Here is a 13433-nt window from a genome sequence, read left to right as displayed (position 1 = left end):
AGGTGGCACTAGTGGTAAAGATCCTGCCTACCAATGCAGGAGACATAAGAGATGCAGGTTCGACCTCTGGGTTGGGAAGATCCCCTAGAGACGGAAATGGCAACCTGCTTCAGTATTCTTGTCTGGAGAACTCCATGGACAGAGGAGCCTAGCAGGGTACAGTCATGGCAGGGTTCTCAAAGAGTTGGACATGACTGAGCGACCAATGCTTTCATGTTCTGTGATTGGTTTGATCTTCTATCTAGACCACTAAAACTTTATATCAGCAATAAGTTGTTTTGTTAGCATTTGTGTGTTCACTGGAGCAATACTTTTAATTTCCTTCAAGAACATTTCCTGTGCTTTCACAACTTGGCTGTTTGTTGCAAGAGGCCTAGTTTTTGGTCTATCACAGCTTTCAACATGCCTTCCTTACTAAGCTTGTTTATTTCCAGGCTTTGATTTAAAAGTAAGAGACCTGTGACTCTTCCTATCACTTGAACACTTAGAGGCCATTTGTAGGGCTATTAATTGGCCTGATTTGGCCTAAGGGAATGGGGAGCCTGAGGAAGAAAGAGAAATAGGGGAATGGCCAGTCAGTATTTGCAGTCAGAACACACATTTGTTGATTGTCATTTTATGTCATTCCAGTTCCTGGTGCTCTAAAACAATTATAATAATAACATCAAAGGTCACTGATTACAGATCATTATAACAAATATAATATAATGAAATTTTAAATAGTGTGAGAATTACCAAAGTGTAACAGAGACATGAAATGAAGAAATGCTATTGGCAAATGGTGCCAGTGGACTTGTGTGATGCAGGGTTGCCACAAACCAATTTGTGAAAAAACACATCCGTGCCCTGTGTCCTGCCCCTCTGGCTTGCTCCACTGGCTCCCAGCTCCTCCTGGCTCTTTCCCTGCTCCCTCTGACTACAGCTCTGGTGCGGCGCCAGTGGCAGAGATCAAGCCCTGAGCCTTTGAAGTGGTAGCACTGACTCCAAGATCCTAGGCTACCAGAGAACTAACCCTGGGGAGTATCACAAAGGAAACCACTTGAATACAAGACCCAGCATCACCCACCACCAGTAGCACCCTGTGCAGGATGCCTCATCTAAACAACAAACTAAACAAAAATACAAACCTAGTCATCAGCAGACAGGATTACCACCTCACTCAGCCTTCATCAGAGGAAAAACAAACAAATAAACAAAAACTCAGCACAAATCTCACCCTATACAAAGCTTACAACAAACCACTGGACCAACCTTAGAAGGGCAGAAACCAAAAGGAAGAAAGAATTCAACCCTGAAGCCTGAGAAAAGGAGACCTCAAACACAGTAAGTTAAAAAAAAAAAATGAAAAGGCAGAGAAATACTACACAAATGAAGAAACAAACTAGAAACACAGAAGAGGAATAAATGAAGAGGAAATAGACAAACTACCTGAAAAAGAATTCAGAATAATGATAGTAAAGATGACTGAAAACCTTGAAAACAAAATGGAGAAAATGCAAGAATCAATTAACAAAGAATAAACTTACAAATTATGAATTTGTATTATGAATTAAAGAATAAACATACAAACAACACAAGTACTGAAATTAAAAGTACTCTGAGTGAGTGAGTGAAGTCGCTCAGTCATGTCTGACTCTTTGTGACCCCATGGACTATAGCCTACCAGGCTCTTCTGTCCATGGGATTTTCCAGGCAGTAGTACTGGAGTGGATTGCCATTTCCTTCTCCATTGGATCTTCCCAACCCAGAGATTGAGCCCAGGTGTCCCACATTGAAGACAGACGCTTTACCATCTGAGCCACCAGGGAAGTAATCAGTAGCAGAATATCTGAAGCAGAAGAATGAATCAGTGAGCTGGAGGATAAAATGGTGGAAATAACTTCTGAAGAGCAGAATAAAGTAAAAAAGAATGAAAAGAAGTGAGGATAGTCTCAGAGACCTCTGGGACAATATCAAACGCACCAACATTCAAATTATAGGGGTCCCAGAAGAAGAAAAGAAAAAGAAAGGCTATGAGAAAATTTTTGGAGATTATAGTTGAAAATTTCCCCAACATGGAAAAGGAAGAGTCAATCAAGTCCAAGAGGCCCAAAGAGTCCCATTCTGGATAAATTGATGGAGGAACATATCATAAGACACATACTAATCAAACTAACAAAGACTAAATACAAAGAAAGAATATTAAAAGCAGCAAGGGACAAGCGACAAGTAACATACAAGGGAAACCCCATAGTCTCCAGTTCTCTGAAGTTCTCAATTTTATTTATTTGAGCCGAGCAGCATGTGTGTGTGTGGTACCTCTGATACCTGGAGTCCATGATACCAGATACCTCTTTCTACCATTGTGGGTTTTGGGGGGGTTCATTTGTGTGTGTGTGTGTGTGTGTGTTTTGCTGGTTTTCTCTCATGGCATCATCTTTTGTGCCTGGGTAGTTTTGCCTGTGTGTCAGAAACTGTATTTGTATAATTAGTTTAGAGATAATCTGAGGCCTAGGATGTTATCTTCTTCTAGAGAGAATTTTAGGTTTGCTTCTGTCAGGGACCTGGGAAGCATTAGCAGGCTGGGGCCATCTTAATCCAGCTTTGGTGACTGTTCTCTTTGAAGCAGAGTTGCAGTTCCTGGTAAGGCCTGTTGACTTCTGGCTCACCCTGTCTAAAGCTGCAACATTTGGATACTAACCCAGAGCAGGGATTCATCATGGTTCCTGTCCATGGCCCTGAAGGTTAAAGTGTCTCTTGGCTGGCCTTCCAGAATTGTCATTCACTCCCTAGGCAGAAAAGGTCTTTGTCCTCCCCATGGTTAAGCAGTTCTCACTGGTCTTGTGACCTCTGACTTCAAGCAGGTGTTTTTGATATTTTGTTTAGCTTTTTCTACTTCAGCAGTTGGGTTGGCCCTGATTATACTCCAGCATTGCTTGAAGTGAAAGTCTAGACCTTTCATATATATATATAAATAAAAGACACTTTTGTGATGAAAGCAAAAATTTTCACAGTTATAATTTGCATTTCCTTGATTAGTAGTACATTTGAACATCTTATCTATGTATTGGCTATTTTTTATCTTGTCAATTTCTTTGGTCCATATCTTTTTTGATTAGTTTTCTTTTTACATATTGATCTAGCATTTCATATATTTTTAAAAAATTTTATTGAAGTATTGATTTATATAGTGTTAATTTCTGCTATACAGCAAAGTGATTCAGTTATAAATGTATATAGGTTCTTTTTCATATTCTTTCCATTATGGCTTATTAAGGATATTGAATATAGTTCTCTGTGATATACATTGTTGTTTATCCATTCTCTAAAAATAGTTTGCATCTGCTAATCCCAAACTGTCAGTCCATCCTTCCCCTAACCCCCACTCCTTTAGCAACAGCAAGTCTCTTCAGTATGTCTGTGAATCTGTTTTTTATAGATAAATTTTTGTCATATTTTAGACTCCATGTGTTAAGTAATAAACCATATGGTATTTGTCTCCTTCTGATCTACTTGACTTAGTATGATAATCTCTAGTTGGATCCATGTTGCTGCAAATGGAATTATTTCATTCATTCTTTTTTATGACTGAGTAGTATTCCACTGTATATATGTACCACATCTTTATCCATTCATCTGTCAATGGACTTTCAGGTTGTTTCCATGTCTTAGGTATTGTGAATAGTAGCACTTTATATATATATTTTAAATGTATCTTGGCTGTGTAGGGTCTTAGTTGCAGCACAGATGTCTTCATCATGGTTCATGGGCTCTCTACTTGTGATAGGCAGGTTCCAGAGGGTACAGGCTCAGTAGCTGACCCTCAGCATGTGGGCTCTTAGTTCCCCGACCAGGGATCAAACCTCCTGCATTGGACAGTGGATTCTTAACCACTGAACCACTAGGGAGATCTTGTATATATTCTTGATGTTGATTATTATATGCTGCAGATATTTTCTCCTATTCAAGTTTCTATATTTGGATTATAACTATATCAAAAAAAGCTTTTTATTTTTAGGTATTCAGATGTCTTTGTCTTTCATGGCTTTTATGTTTTAAGTCTTGCAGATTAGGATGTAATATTTTATATTTTGTTTTTAATATTTATCTCTGTAATTGTTTTAGACTGGATTTTTGTGTGTGTATATATTGTAAAATACTTGATTTCTTAGCTAAATGAGTATTAGGAGAAGAGCTTCTTTTTCCTCCTACTGTAAAGATTTTTGCAGGCCACACTTGGGGCCACACTTGTGTAACCCACACTTGGGGTTCTCCCCTCTTTCCCACACATTCCTGCCTTGTGGAATGAAGCTTGAATGTTGTCTCAGGGCAGTCCTCTTGATGTGTTTCATTGAAGGAAATGACTGAAAGGGAGACAAGAAGTTATGATCTGCCATCACACAGATGTTGAGGCTAGTGATAATGTGTAGGGCCCACTTTTTTGTAACTAGTTTATTTCTGTAAAAGTGAGAGCTGTGCAGTCTAAAAACTTCAAATGAGACTTTCCTGGTGGCGCAGTGGATAAGAATCCTCCTGCTAATGCAGAGAGCATGGGTTCGATCCTTGGTCCAGGAAGATTCCACCTGCCACGGAGCAACTAAACCCATGATCTAGCGCCCGAGACTTCCAACTACTGAGCCTACGTGCCAGTTTCTAAAGCCTGCATGCTCTAGGACTCACAAGCCACAACTAATGAGCCCCTGTGCTGCAACTACTGAAGTCTGCACTGCAACTAGAGAGTAGCCTCTGCTGTTTGCAACTAGAGAAAGCCCACGTGCAGCAACAAAGGCCCAGGGAGATACTCGCTGCTGTCAGTGTGGCTACTGCTTCTTCTTACAAGGTGGACTGATTTCTTGCTGAAGTCCTAGGTCTCTGGAATCAGGGTCCATACACTGCCTACAGTGAGAGGTCAGAGGGCGGGAATGGCCTCTAAGGAGCCCTTTGGGCCTGGGTCTTCCTAACCCACCCCTGATCTGGGACCAGTTCCCGGACCTCTCCAGTTGGGAAAGGTATGTGTGGGGGTGCCGTGGAACTGACTTCTCCTTCCCTGCAGGTTCAGCAGTACCGGGTTGCCATGACTGCAAAGGACTGCTCCATCATGATTGCACTCTCTCCTTGTCTGCAGGATGCAAGGTGAGGCACCTTCCGCTATGTCACATGTCCTTGGTCTAGTAAGATTCTGTGGCTTGGCAAGAGAGAGGCCCTTGAAGGATCATGTCTATAAACAAAGGCCAATTTCCAAGGCCTACTTAATACAATGGGGATTATTAACTCTTGCTCTTTAGAAGATTGTAACAAGTCAAAAAGACATTTTTGAGAATAATTTTAAAAGCTTGTTCTATTAAATTCAAGATTACTACTGTTTTCTAAGAAAATATCTCAAGGACTTTAGAAGCAGTTTAGATGTTGTGGTGCAAATACTTTTCTGTCAAAGAAAACCCCAAGTTTCCATCATGGCTCAGAGGCCCAAGAAGCTGTAGGTTACTCTAGGCCTTATTTTCCTTCCTTTTTCCAGGTCCTGATGTGCCAACCTTTATAGTCATTTCAAAGCCTTTAAAACAACATTCCATTGTTCTGTTTCCTCTTTGCAGCATCTCTCCCAGGGCATCATTATCCAATCCTATCTCTGCCTAGGAATTCAGGATGAACCTGATTAAATTCTCTCATTGATAGCATTAATCTTCAGGGTGCCAAACCCCACACACGGTTTTGTGGAATGTTCCATAATCTTCTGATGGGTGTTCCTGGGTCGAGGTGACCTTGTAACTGGCTGCCAGCCACTCGGTTTTTTGATGCTTTTGAACTAAACATTCCTAAGAGTCCTGCTTCTTGGCAGGCATAGGATTGTCCACTTTCTGATAGGAAACACGGAGGGACATTTATAGGGCATAACTGAAATATTTTTTAAAAGAGTTGTTTAAAAAAAAAAAGTTGTTTAGTTGAAATCTCTCATTATCCCCTAAGAAAATGCTCCCAGTGCTTAGCAGGAATCCATTTGGATTAAGCTAGTGTTGTTAGGTGAGAGAAAAGCACACAAATGTTACTATCTATCACCCTTCCTGAAGGAAGGATATAGTCAGGATACAGAAATGTGATGGGGTGGGGGCCAGAAGTCCTGACACCCTTGACCACAGCTGGTCAACAGAAATTGACATGTTTGGAGAGGAGTGAGGATGTTTGTCCAGAAACTTCTGAACCATGTGGGTACCTGTGTCATCCACAGGGTAGAGAAGCATTTTAGTTATCAGAAGACTCAGATCTGGGCTCACTGGGAGCTTGAGGCTGACCAGTAGGCTCCTCAGGAGTGGCCTGCACCATGCTGTCACCAGACTCTGTGTGATGGATTCCTTTCTTGATCCACGTCATCTTGTCAGGTGTTGGTTCTGATGTGATGTGTGGTTTCCTATAAAATGTGCAGCCCTGGTGAGGGCCAGAGATGTTCACTGTCCTAGCCCAGGTGCATGAAGCTTGGGTTTCAGGCCCTGAGAGTGAGACTCAGAAGCAAGACCTTAATTTGTATACATGTTCTCTGCTGTTCAGAGGGAGTAGCTAAGACCCCAGCAACTGAGCCAGGGATTCATTTTTCTTATAAACAGTATTTCTGAGCAGGAATTGAATGAGAGTCTAGGCCTTAATTAGGTTATTAGATAGGAATGTTTTTATCTGCCTTCCCTCTCCCAGGCAGGACCTTTAGAAATTGGTATTTTATTTATTTGTTTTTAATAATGTCTAAATCTAGAATAGTATGCATGGAGAAACCAGAACTCCTTAATACTTCTCTCTCGGGCTAAACCAAGCTTGTATAATGTATTTAACCAATCATCTGGATGCACACTGAGAGCACTTTGAGAGCTAAGTGGTATATACAGAAATGTTAGTACAAAACTCAGAACTAGCCTGCAAGTGTTTTGGTTGTTGCTGTTGTTCTAAGTCATGTCTGACTCTTGGTGACCCTATGGACTGCAGCATGCCAGGCTTCCTGGTCCTTCACTATCTCCTGGAATTTGCTCAAATTCATGTCCATTGAGTTGGTGATGCTATTCAGCCATCTCATCCTGTTGTCCCCTTCTCCTTCTGCCCTCAATCTTTTCCAGCATCAGGGTTTTTTCCCAGTGAGTCAGCTCTTCGCATCAAGGGTTTTAAGTACAAGTAATTGTTTATATTTTGTTATAAGCATACAACTATTCCAATATTTAGAAAAACCACAAAGCCAAACCCTAAGAAACAAAGTAGAAAACATTACAGACACAATTTGAGAATAAAACATGAAACCAGACCTCTCTTTCCTAATGTGAAAAAGCATAGAGGAGCAAGAGTTTCTCACCAGACATGGGAAAAGATACGTAAAGAGAAGTCTGTTCTTAACATTTTATGCATTTGGCTGTTGTATGGCTAGATCTACTTTCTTTTTCTTAGGTTTTGTAATACTTGGCTCATGATAAGTAACATTTTTAGCGTTTGTTTATACTACTGGGATATGGGGAATATCAGTTGCATAGTCTACTTAATTGCTTTTCCATCTTTCTGCACTTTAACCCTTTCTTATCTGGTGTGCTGGTAGGTATCACAGTAGGTGCCTCTCTTGCAGAAGCTTCAAGCATGAGGCATACAGATGGCACAGATAGAGATGGAATGCATATAGATGCACAGAACGGGTGCTCTTTGTGAGCTGAGTTGAAAGGATTCGGGAGGTTTGTGTATTCTGAAATTGCTCTTTTGCTTCCAGCTCCGATCAAAGGCCTGTTGTCCCTTCATCGAGATCTAGGTTTGCCTTCTCTGTGTCTGTGCTGGACCTGGACCTCAAGCCCTACGAGAGCATTCCTCATCAGTATAAACTGGATAGCAAGATAGTCAACTACTATTTAAAGACCGTACATGCCAAAGATGCCACCGTGATGTCGACAAGGTTCAAGGAAAGCGAAGATTGCACGTTAGTTCTCCATAAGGTCTAACCTTTTTTCTTGTAGTGGCTTTGAAACTTGAACACAGAATGTGAAGGTTGAATGATAGAGCTATTTTCTGTTGTGTAGGGTGACTTCTGGCTGTGAATGTTTTTGCTTTTCAAGCCCTGTTCAGGTGGGACTGCCTCTAGGAGACATGGAATGCCCTATTAGAGACAGCTTCCAGGACAAGGAATGTTGGACATGAGCCCAGCAGTGTGCTGTGTCCCTGGAGGCCCCCCTGGGCAGTTCTCCCTTTCCACCCAGGGTTCACATCTAATCTCTAAAAAGCCTTATAAGACCCCAGGTTTGGATCTCCTACCACCAGAATCCTAACATAGAAAACTTGAATTGTCACATACACCTTACAGTTGGACTTTGAAGAAAACACAGATACTACTGGAACGTTCCCAGCTGAGTTACCTGGTCACTCTTCCAACACAAGCCGTGTGTCAGCGCAGGTTTAGTAGTTCCCTGCTGTGGAGAGCACTGAGTTGCTGATGTGGACGTCAGTTCTGAGCAGCGGACTCACAGTCCGTGTGGAGGTGCTGGACCCACTGCTCTGCTCAGGGTCAGCAGGGAGCGTGGGACTCAGGGCAGGGGTAGACACCACTCATGCGAGCACTGACTTTCTATTTTGTGTTGAATGATTTTATCTTTAACTTTAGGGGAAACAAGGTATCCTTTCCCACCTGAAATTGCTGCTGTGGAAGCTGAAAGCAGAGCTGTAACTCTGAGCTGCTATGCCCAGGGTGGGTGTCGTGGGGTGCCTGTGCGTCTGCCAGTTCTGTGTTCTGACATTTTTGGATGTTTGGGAAACCTCAGCTACTTCTGCCAGGGCCAGCATCCTGATTCGGGTTTCACTAAGATGTGTGGTGTTGGTGGCCTTGAGTAATTCTGGACCACCTCCCCATCGGGGCTGCCCACAGCCCTGCTTCTGCATGACGAGCGACGCCTGGCTGGCACCAAGAGGGTTCTTGTTGGGGTCACAAAAGCGTGCCCAGCTGCTATGAAAACTGTTGGGAATCTTGGCTTCAGTTTTTTATTCTATGGTAGGTTGTATAGATTATTTATATCATCATTTTGAGGGACTAATGAAGGCTTATTGTAATATAATAGTGAAACCATGAGATTGTATGAAAATACTATACAAAAAATGAGAATATTTTGCTGATTATAATTTTTGTGGGGAATTTTGTGATAAATTGAGAATTATGCTTATTTGAATCAAGCCAGCTCTTCTAGAATTTATTCTTCAGTCCTGTCCTACCATTTACTTCTTACTTCTTCACTCAGAGGTTCAAAAAGATACTCAAATAACACATGCCTCTCATTCATGTGGGATGCTGGGTACAGGGCTTTGGAGATTCCACACATAGGGGTGTGCATGGAGCCCTGTTCTCATGGTCAAGTTGCAGGCTCCAGAGTGTATGGAAGTAGGTAGCTGCCAGAGTTGTTTTGGCCTGAGGTTGTTCCTTGTTGCTGGCCTGGGGTGAGGATGGTCTTGCCCAGCACCAGGGTATGCAGGGGATCCTGAATCTCTTGTGTGTGGAGCTCTGAAACCCCAGCCCCTCAAGGAGGTAGGCTGGGCAGCCTCCTGTTGCCTATTCTGACTGGAGTGAACAGTCTGAAAACAATCACCCTCTATTTGAGGGAAAAAAATTAAAGATGAGTATGTCTTGCTAGAGGGTCTTGACTCAACCCTTTGCACTTCTCACACTCCACCTCAGCCCCTTCCCTGAGGCTTTCATTTGATGGAAACAGTGTTTTCACCCATTCTACTTTAAACTGGCGACTCAGGTCAGTGCAGCACTTAGGACTCTGGGGGACTTTAATGAAGACACTGTTTCTTCTGTGCAGAGGGGCCGGGGGGCTAAGGCCCTGTGTGAAGGGACAATGCCGTGTTTGCTGTCTTACTGCATTTGTTAATGTTAACCACTCTACTTTTTTGTGAAAGACCATGAAGAGTGAATGTCGGAGGACTTGCTGCTGAGAGGTGCTGTGAAAGCCTCCAGTGCTGCTTCTAGAGCCAGGAGGTGAGGAGGGTGGTGTGGCTCCCCTGGGGTGTCTGAGGAATGTAAAAGAATGAGGCTGCACTGGTAAGCCCTCCAGGAGTCCTTCAGTGGTGGATGGTAGGAGGAGGGCCAGCCTTTGAGATGGTGCCGCCTCTGCCCTTAGATTCATACCAAGGTAGGGGCATGGTGGCTCCCCATATCCCAGGATGGATAGCCACTTATGTACTTTCTCGGATGTTGAGTTTACTTTTAAAAATACACTATATGTGTCACTTGTTTGGTATTTTGAATTTAAATAACTGTATTTATTTTTCATGTCCTGACAACTTATATATAATGTGCCATAATTGCATAAACATGTTCTAAAGGTAAGGTTTCTAAGTGGAAAAGAGCAAATGTTTATATTCAATAAAATCACACACCTCCAGGTGCAGCATCTTACTCCTACGTGTAGTTGTTCACTGTTTGGGAATTAGCTGCTTTCCTCTGTGCAAAATGATTTAATCAGGCTTTCTAGAGTGGCTTCAATGCCCAGCACGCCCAGTAGGGTTCGGAAGCTGAGAGGAGCAGTTTCTATGACTCTGTTCTTGTCCAGTTCCAGGGCTGTAAAGAAAATAAATCGGGTAAGACACTTCACCAAGACACTTCCCTCATTCTCAACTGGCTGCACTGAAGAGAAGCCAGGACAACTGAATCACCTTGACCCAGGCCCCTCCCCGGTTGCTGAGGCAGAGACATCAGGCCCTCACAGCCTGGGGGGGCCTTACAGGGGCAACCCCACTTCCATGTGCTTTTTGAGGGATTATGGACAAAAAAATATTTTGAAAACCTATTTTAAAAGTACATGAGTGAGATTTTTTACTTTTGATTCTTGCCATATAAAACCAGATGAAATGAGCAGGTGTTTGTGTTGAACACAGTGAGAAATCACCAGAACATCCTTACCTCGCAACGGCACTTTGGTGAGAAGATCCAGCTTTGGCAAAACCTTCCCTTCTTCATCTATTTGTATCCTCCAAACAATGACTAGTTCAAATCTGAAAGAGGTAAGATCATTGCTGAGTGCTTTAAAAACCAGACTAAACTGTATGCAGCATTTGACTCTCTCTAGAGGAGAGGATGCCTACATGGGCAGGAATGCTGCTGTCTTCCCAGTCACCCTTGGAGTTGCTGCCCTTCCCCAAGGCTGTGTTCAGACTCCCTTGATCTTAAAGACCCACAAGTGAACAGGGAGTATGGCCAGTTAAACATGAGAAGATATTCAGCATCATTAACATACAGGAAAATGACCACAGGGAGTTACTGTTTTGTGCCCACTACATGTTAATGTGACCGTACAAGTGAAGTACAGGATATCCAGCAACGAGAACTTAAAAGATTACTGGTGGGAAATACGAATTGATAAACTACTTTAAAAGGAATTTGGCAGTGATAGCTGAATCTGCCCTATGACCCAGGAATTTCATTTCTAAGTATATGCTTAAGAGAAGCCTGTGTACTCGTGTGCCCAAGGACATAAACAGGAATGTTAGAAATAGTGGAAGATAATGATAACCCAAAGGCCCAAGACTTGAAGAATGCAGAAATACATATATTCACCTAATGGAGTGTAAGCAGTGAAAATGAATTAGCTACAGCTATAGGCACCACCACAGGTGAATTTTGGAAATAATGTTGAATAACAAGGCATGTTCCAGAGGCTTACATAACCACACCATTTTAAGGCTTGGAACGAAACATCTGTAGGCGCAGGTCACAGAAGCACATCCTGCCCACATGCACATAAAGGTACCCACAGTGGGCGGAAGGGGACCTGGGTGACTTCTCCCCTCACTCAGTACTTGCAGACTCCCCACCTTTCTTGAAATAAGTCGATGAAAATAGAACTCCACCCCTCTGGCCTCCCCTCCTTGGCTTCCCCTCCCTAAGGACTCCAGCAGTGAGACCAGCACCTGCTGGACTTTTCCTCATAGATCCCATTTGTGTTTACAGTTCCCACGTTCCCCTCCTCCCTCACCCAGCAAGCTCCCCCTGGTGCTCTCCTGCCATCGCTGCTATCTGTTATAACTCCACAGACACATCTCAAGATGTCAGTTAGGTGGTTTACATTTGTTTTCTACTATTTATAATCGTTTTTAACAGGAAAGAACTGTCTGGGTTGGGGAGGGACTTGGTGGGGCCTGTGCACTTACCCAGGTTGACTGGGGTTCCTAATGCCCATGCAGCTGGAGGAGGCCCCCTCTGAGAGCTGCACAGCTTCTGGGTACTTTTCCTGTGGGGAGAAGAAACAGAGAAATCTGTGGGGTGTGTCTTGCATTCCCTGAAAATCTTAATTATCAGGCGTGCCACTTTCTCATCTAGGCATCATGGCATCCTGGCCGTGGCCATCCGCTCGTGGCTTCTGTGCTCATCAGCCCTGCCTGTTCTAGATCTCTACTGCCACACAGCCTCCTGGATTCCACACTGACAACCACCCAGTGTTAACAAGTTACATGACTGCATTCTGATTTTCCTGGCTTGTCTACCCAGGGCCCTGCAGCATTTGGCCAACATACTTCCTCTGTCTTGTCTCGTGACCTGGACAGCTTGCGGAGGCTGGCCACACATGCTGGCCAGCTGCCTCGTGAAGGTGATGCTGATCCTGATGACTGAAGTGAGGTGCTACATGCCAGGTTTCTTATTGTAAAGCAAATATTTTTCTTCAGAGCTTTAACATTTGGCCCAAAAGCCTTTCAAACTGAGGTCCGTGGGCTTGCCGCTCCAACAGTGGGTACTTCCACCCTACCTTCACACTTGCTGCTGAATGGCCTTGGCCCGCAAACTGGTAACTGCATGCAGACAGCTCCTGCACAGCCAGCGTGGGGCTACCTGAGCTCTCCTAGTGACCTACGGGTCTCACCAGGCATGGTGTCTGGGAATTCTGGGTAATAGGTTTTCAGAAAGCATGCTCTGCTAGAGCTCAGCTTCATGATGAGATCATGTACTGTTTTAGAGTTGAAAGTATTCTCTCTTAAACGAAAATGAAGTAGAATTTCACAAATTTCTAGGGGTTGGCTCCCCCCGACCCCATGTAATAGTTTTGGAACTGTCTGCTTCTTTCTGTTATTTGTAGTGGGCCCTGGGAACCTCCAGTATTAGACTTGACTTGTAGGTCATTAGAACAACAAAGCTTTGCAGGAATCCAAACAGAATGTTTATAACAGAGTAATGAGTGGCTCTGTCTTCAGTTCTTGGAAAACTTTTTTGTTTGTTCTTATAAGAACAGATTGTGGGGTTGGGGTGATATGACAGAGACTTAAAGTAGGCTCCACAGTGAGATTTCAAGTTCCACAAGGGACAGCTTTTGAAAGACATATTTTCTTTCCCTCTTCTTACAGCTCTTGCTATAGAAACAGACACCTGGGCTGATGCTGAAATCAGATGTAAGCCCTGCCACGTCCCAAATCCAAACCTACACCCTGCCCTGAGGGCCACCCTAAGCCTCATGGAAGGACAGTGA

The 13433-nt window shown here is 43.3% G+C and overlaps 2 protein-coding genes across 3 annotated transcripts in view; one reads left to right on the top strand and one right to left on the bottom strand.

Annotated features, from left to right (window-relative positions):
- IPPK (inositol-pentakisphosphate 2-kinase) overlaps window positions 1-10375 on the top strand; it is a 59521-nt gene extending 49146 nt beyond the window's left edge. Inside the window, exons 12-13 of the mRNA XM_024996269.2 lie at window positions 5033-5112; window positions 7706-10375. Of these exons, the coding sequence (XP_024852037.1) occupies window positions 5033-5112; window positions 7706-7931 (306 nt within the window). The 3' untranslated portion in view covers window positions 7932-10375. The remainder of the gene's footprint in view (window positions 1-5032; window positions 5113-7705) is intronic.
- The window catches only part of CENPP (centromere protein P), a 235597-nt gene continuing 232379 nt past the window's right edge, over window positions 10216-13433 (bottom strand). For both annotated transcript variants that reach the window (NM_001105615.1, XM_024995503.2), the window contains 3 exon segments: window positions 10216-10537; window positions 10880-10971; window positions 12127-12206. In NM_001105615.1, the coding sequence (NP_001099085.1) occupies window positions 10407-10537; window positions 10880-10971; window positions 12127-12206 (303 nt within the window). In that variant the 3' untranslated portion in view covers window positions 10216-10406.

Source organism: Bos taurus, chromosome 8, assembly GCF_002263795.3.
Source record: "Bos taurus isolate L1 Dominette 01449 registration number 42190680 breed Hereford chromosome 8, ARS-UCD2.0, whole genome shotgun sequence".
In the NCBI taxonomy this organism is placed as follows: domain Eukaryota; kingdom Metazoa; phylum Chordata; class Mammalia; order Artiodactyla; family Bovidae; genus Bos; species Bos taurus.
The sequence above is the reverse complement of the archived record's forward strand: the minus strand, read 5'-3'. Positions and strand labels throughout refer to the sequence as shown.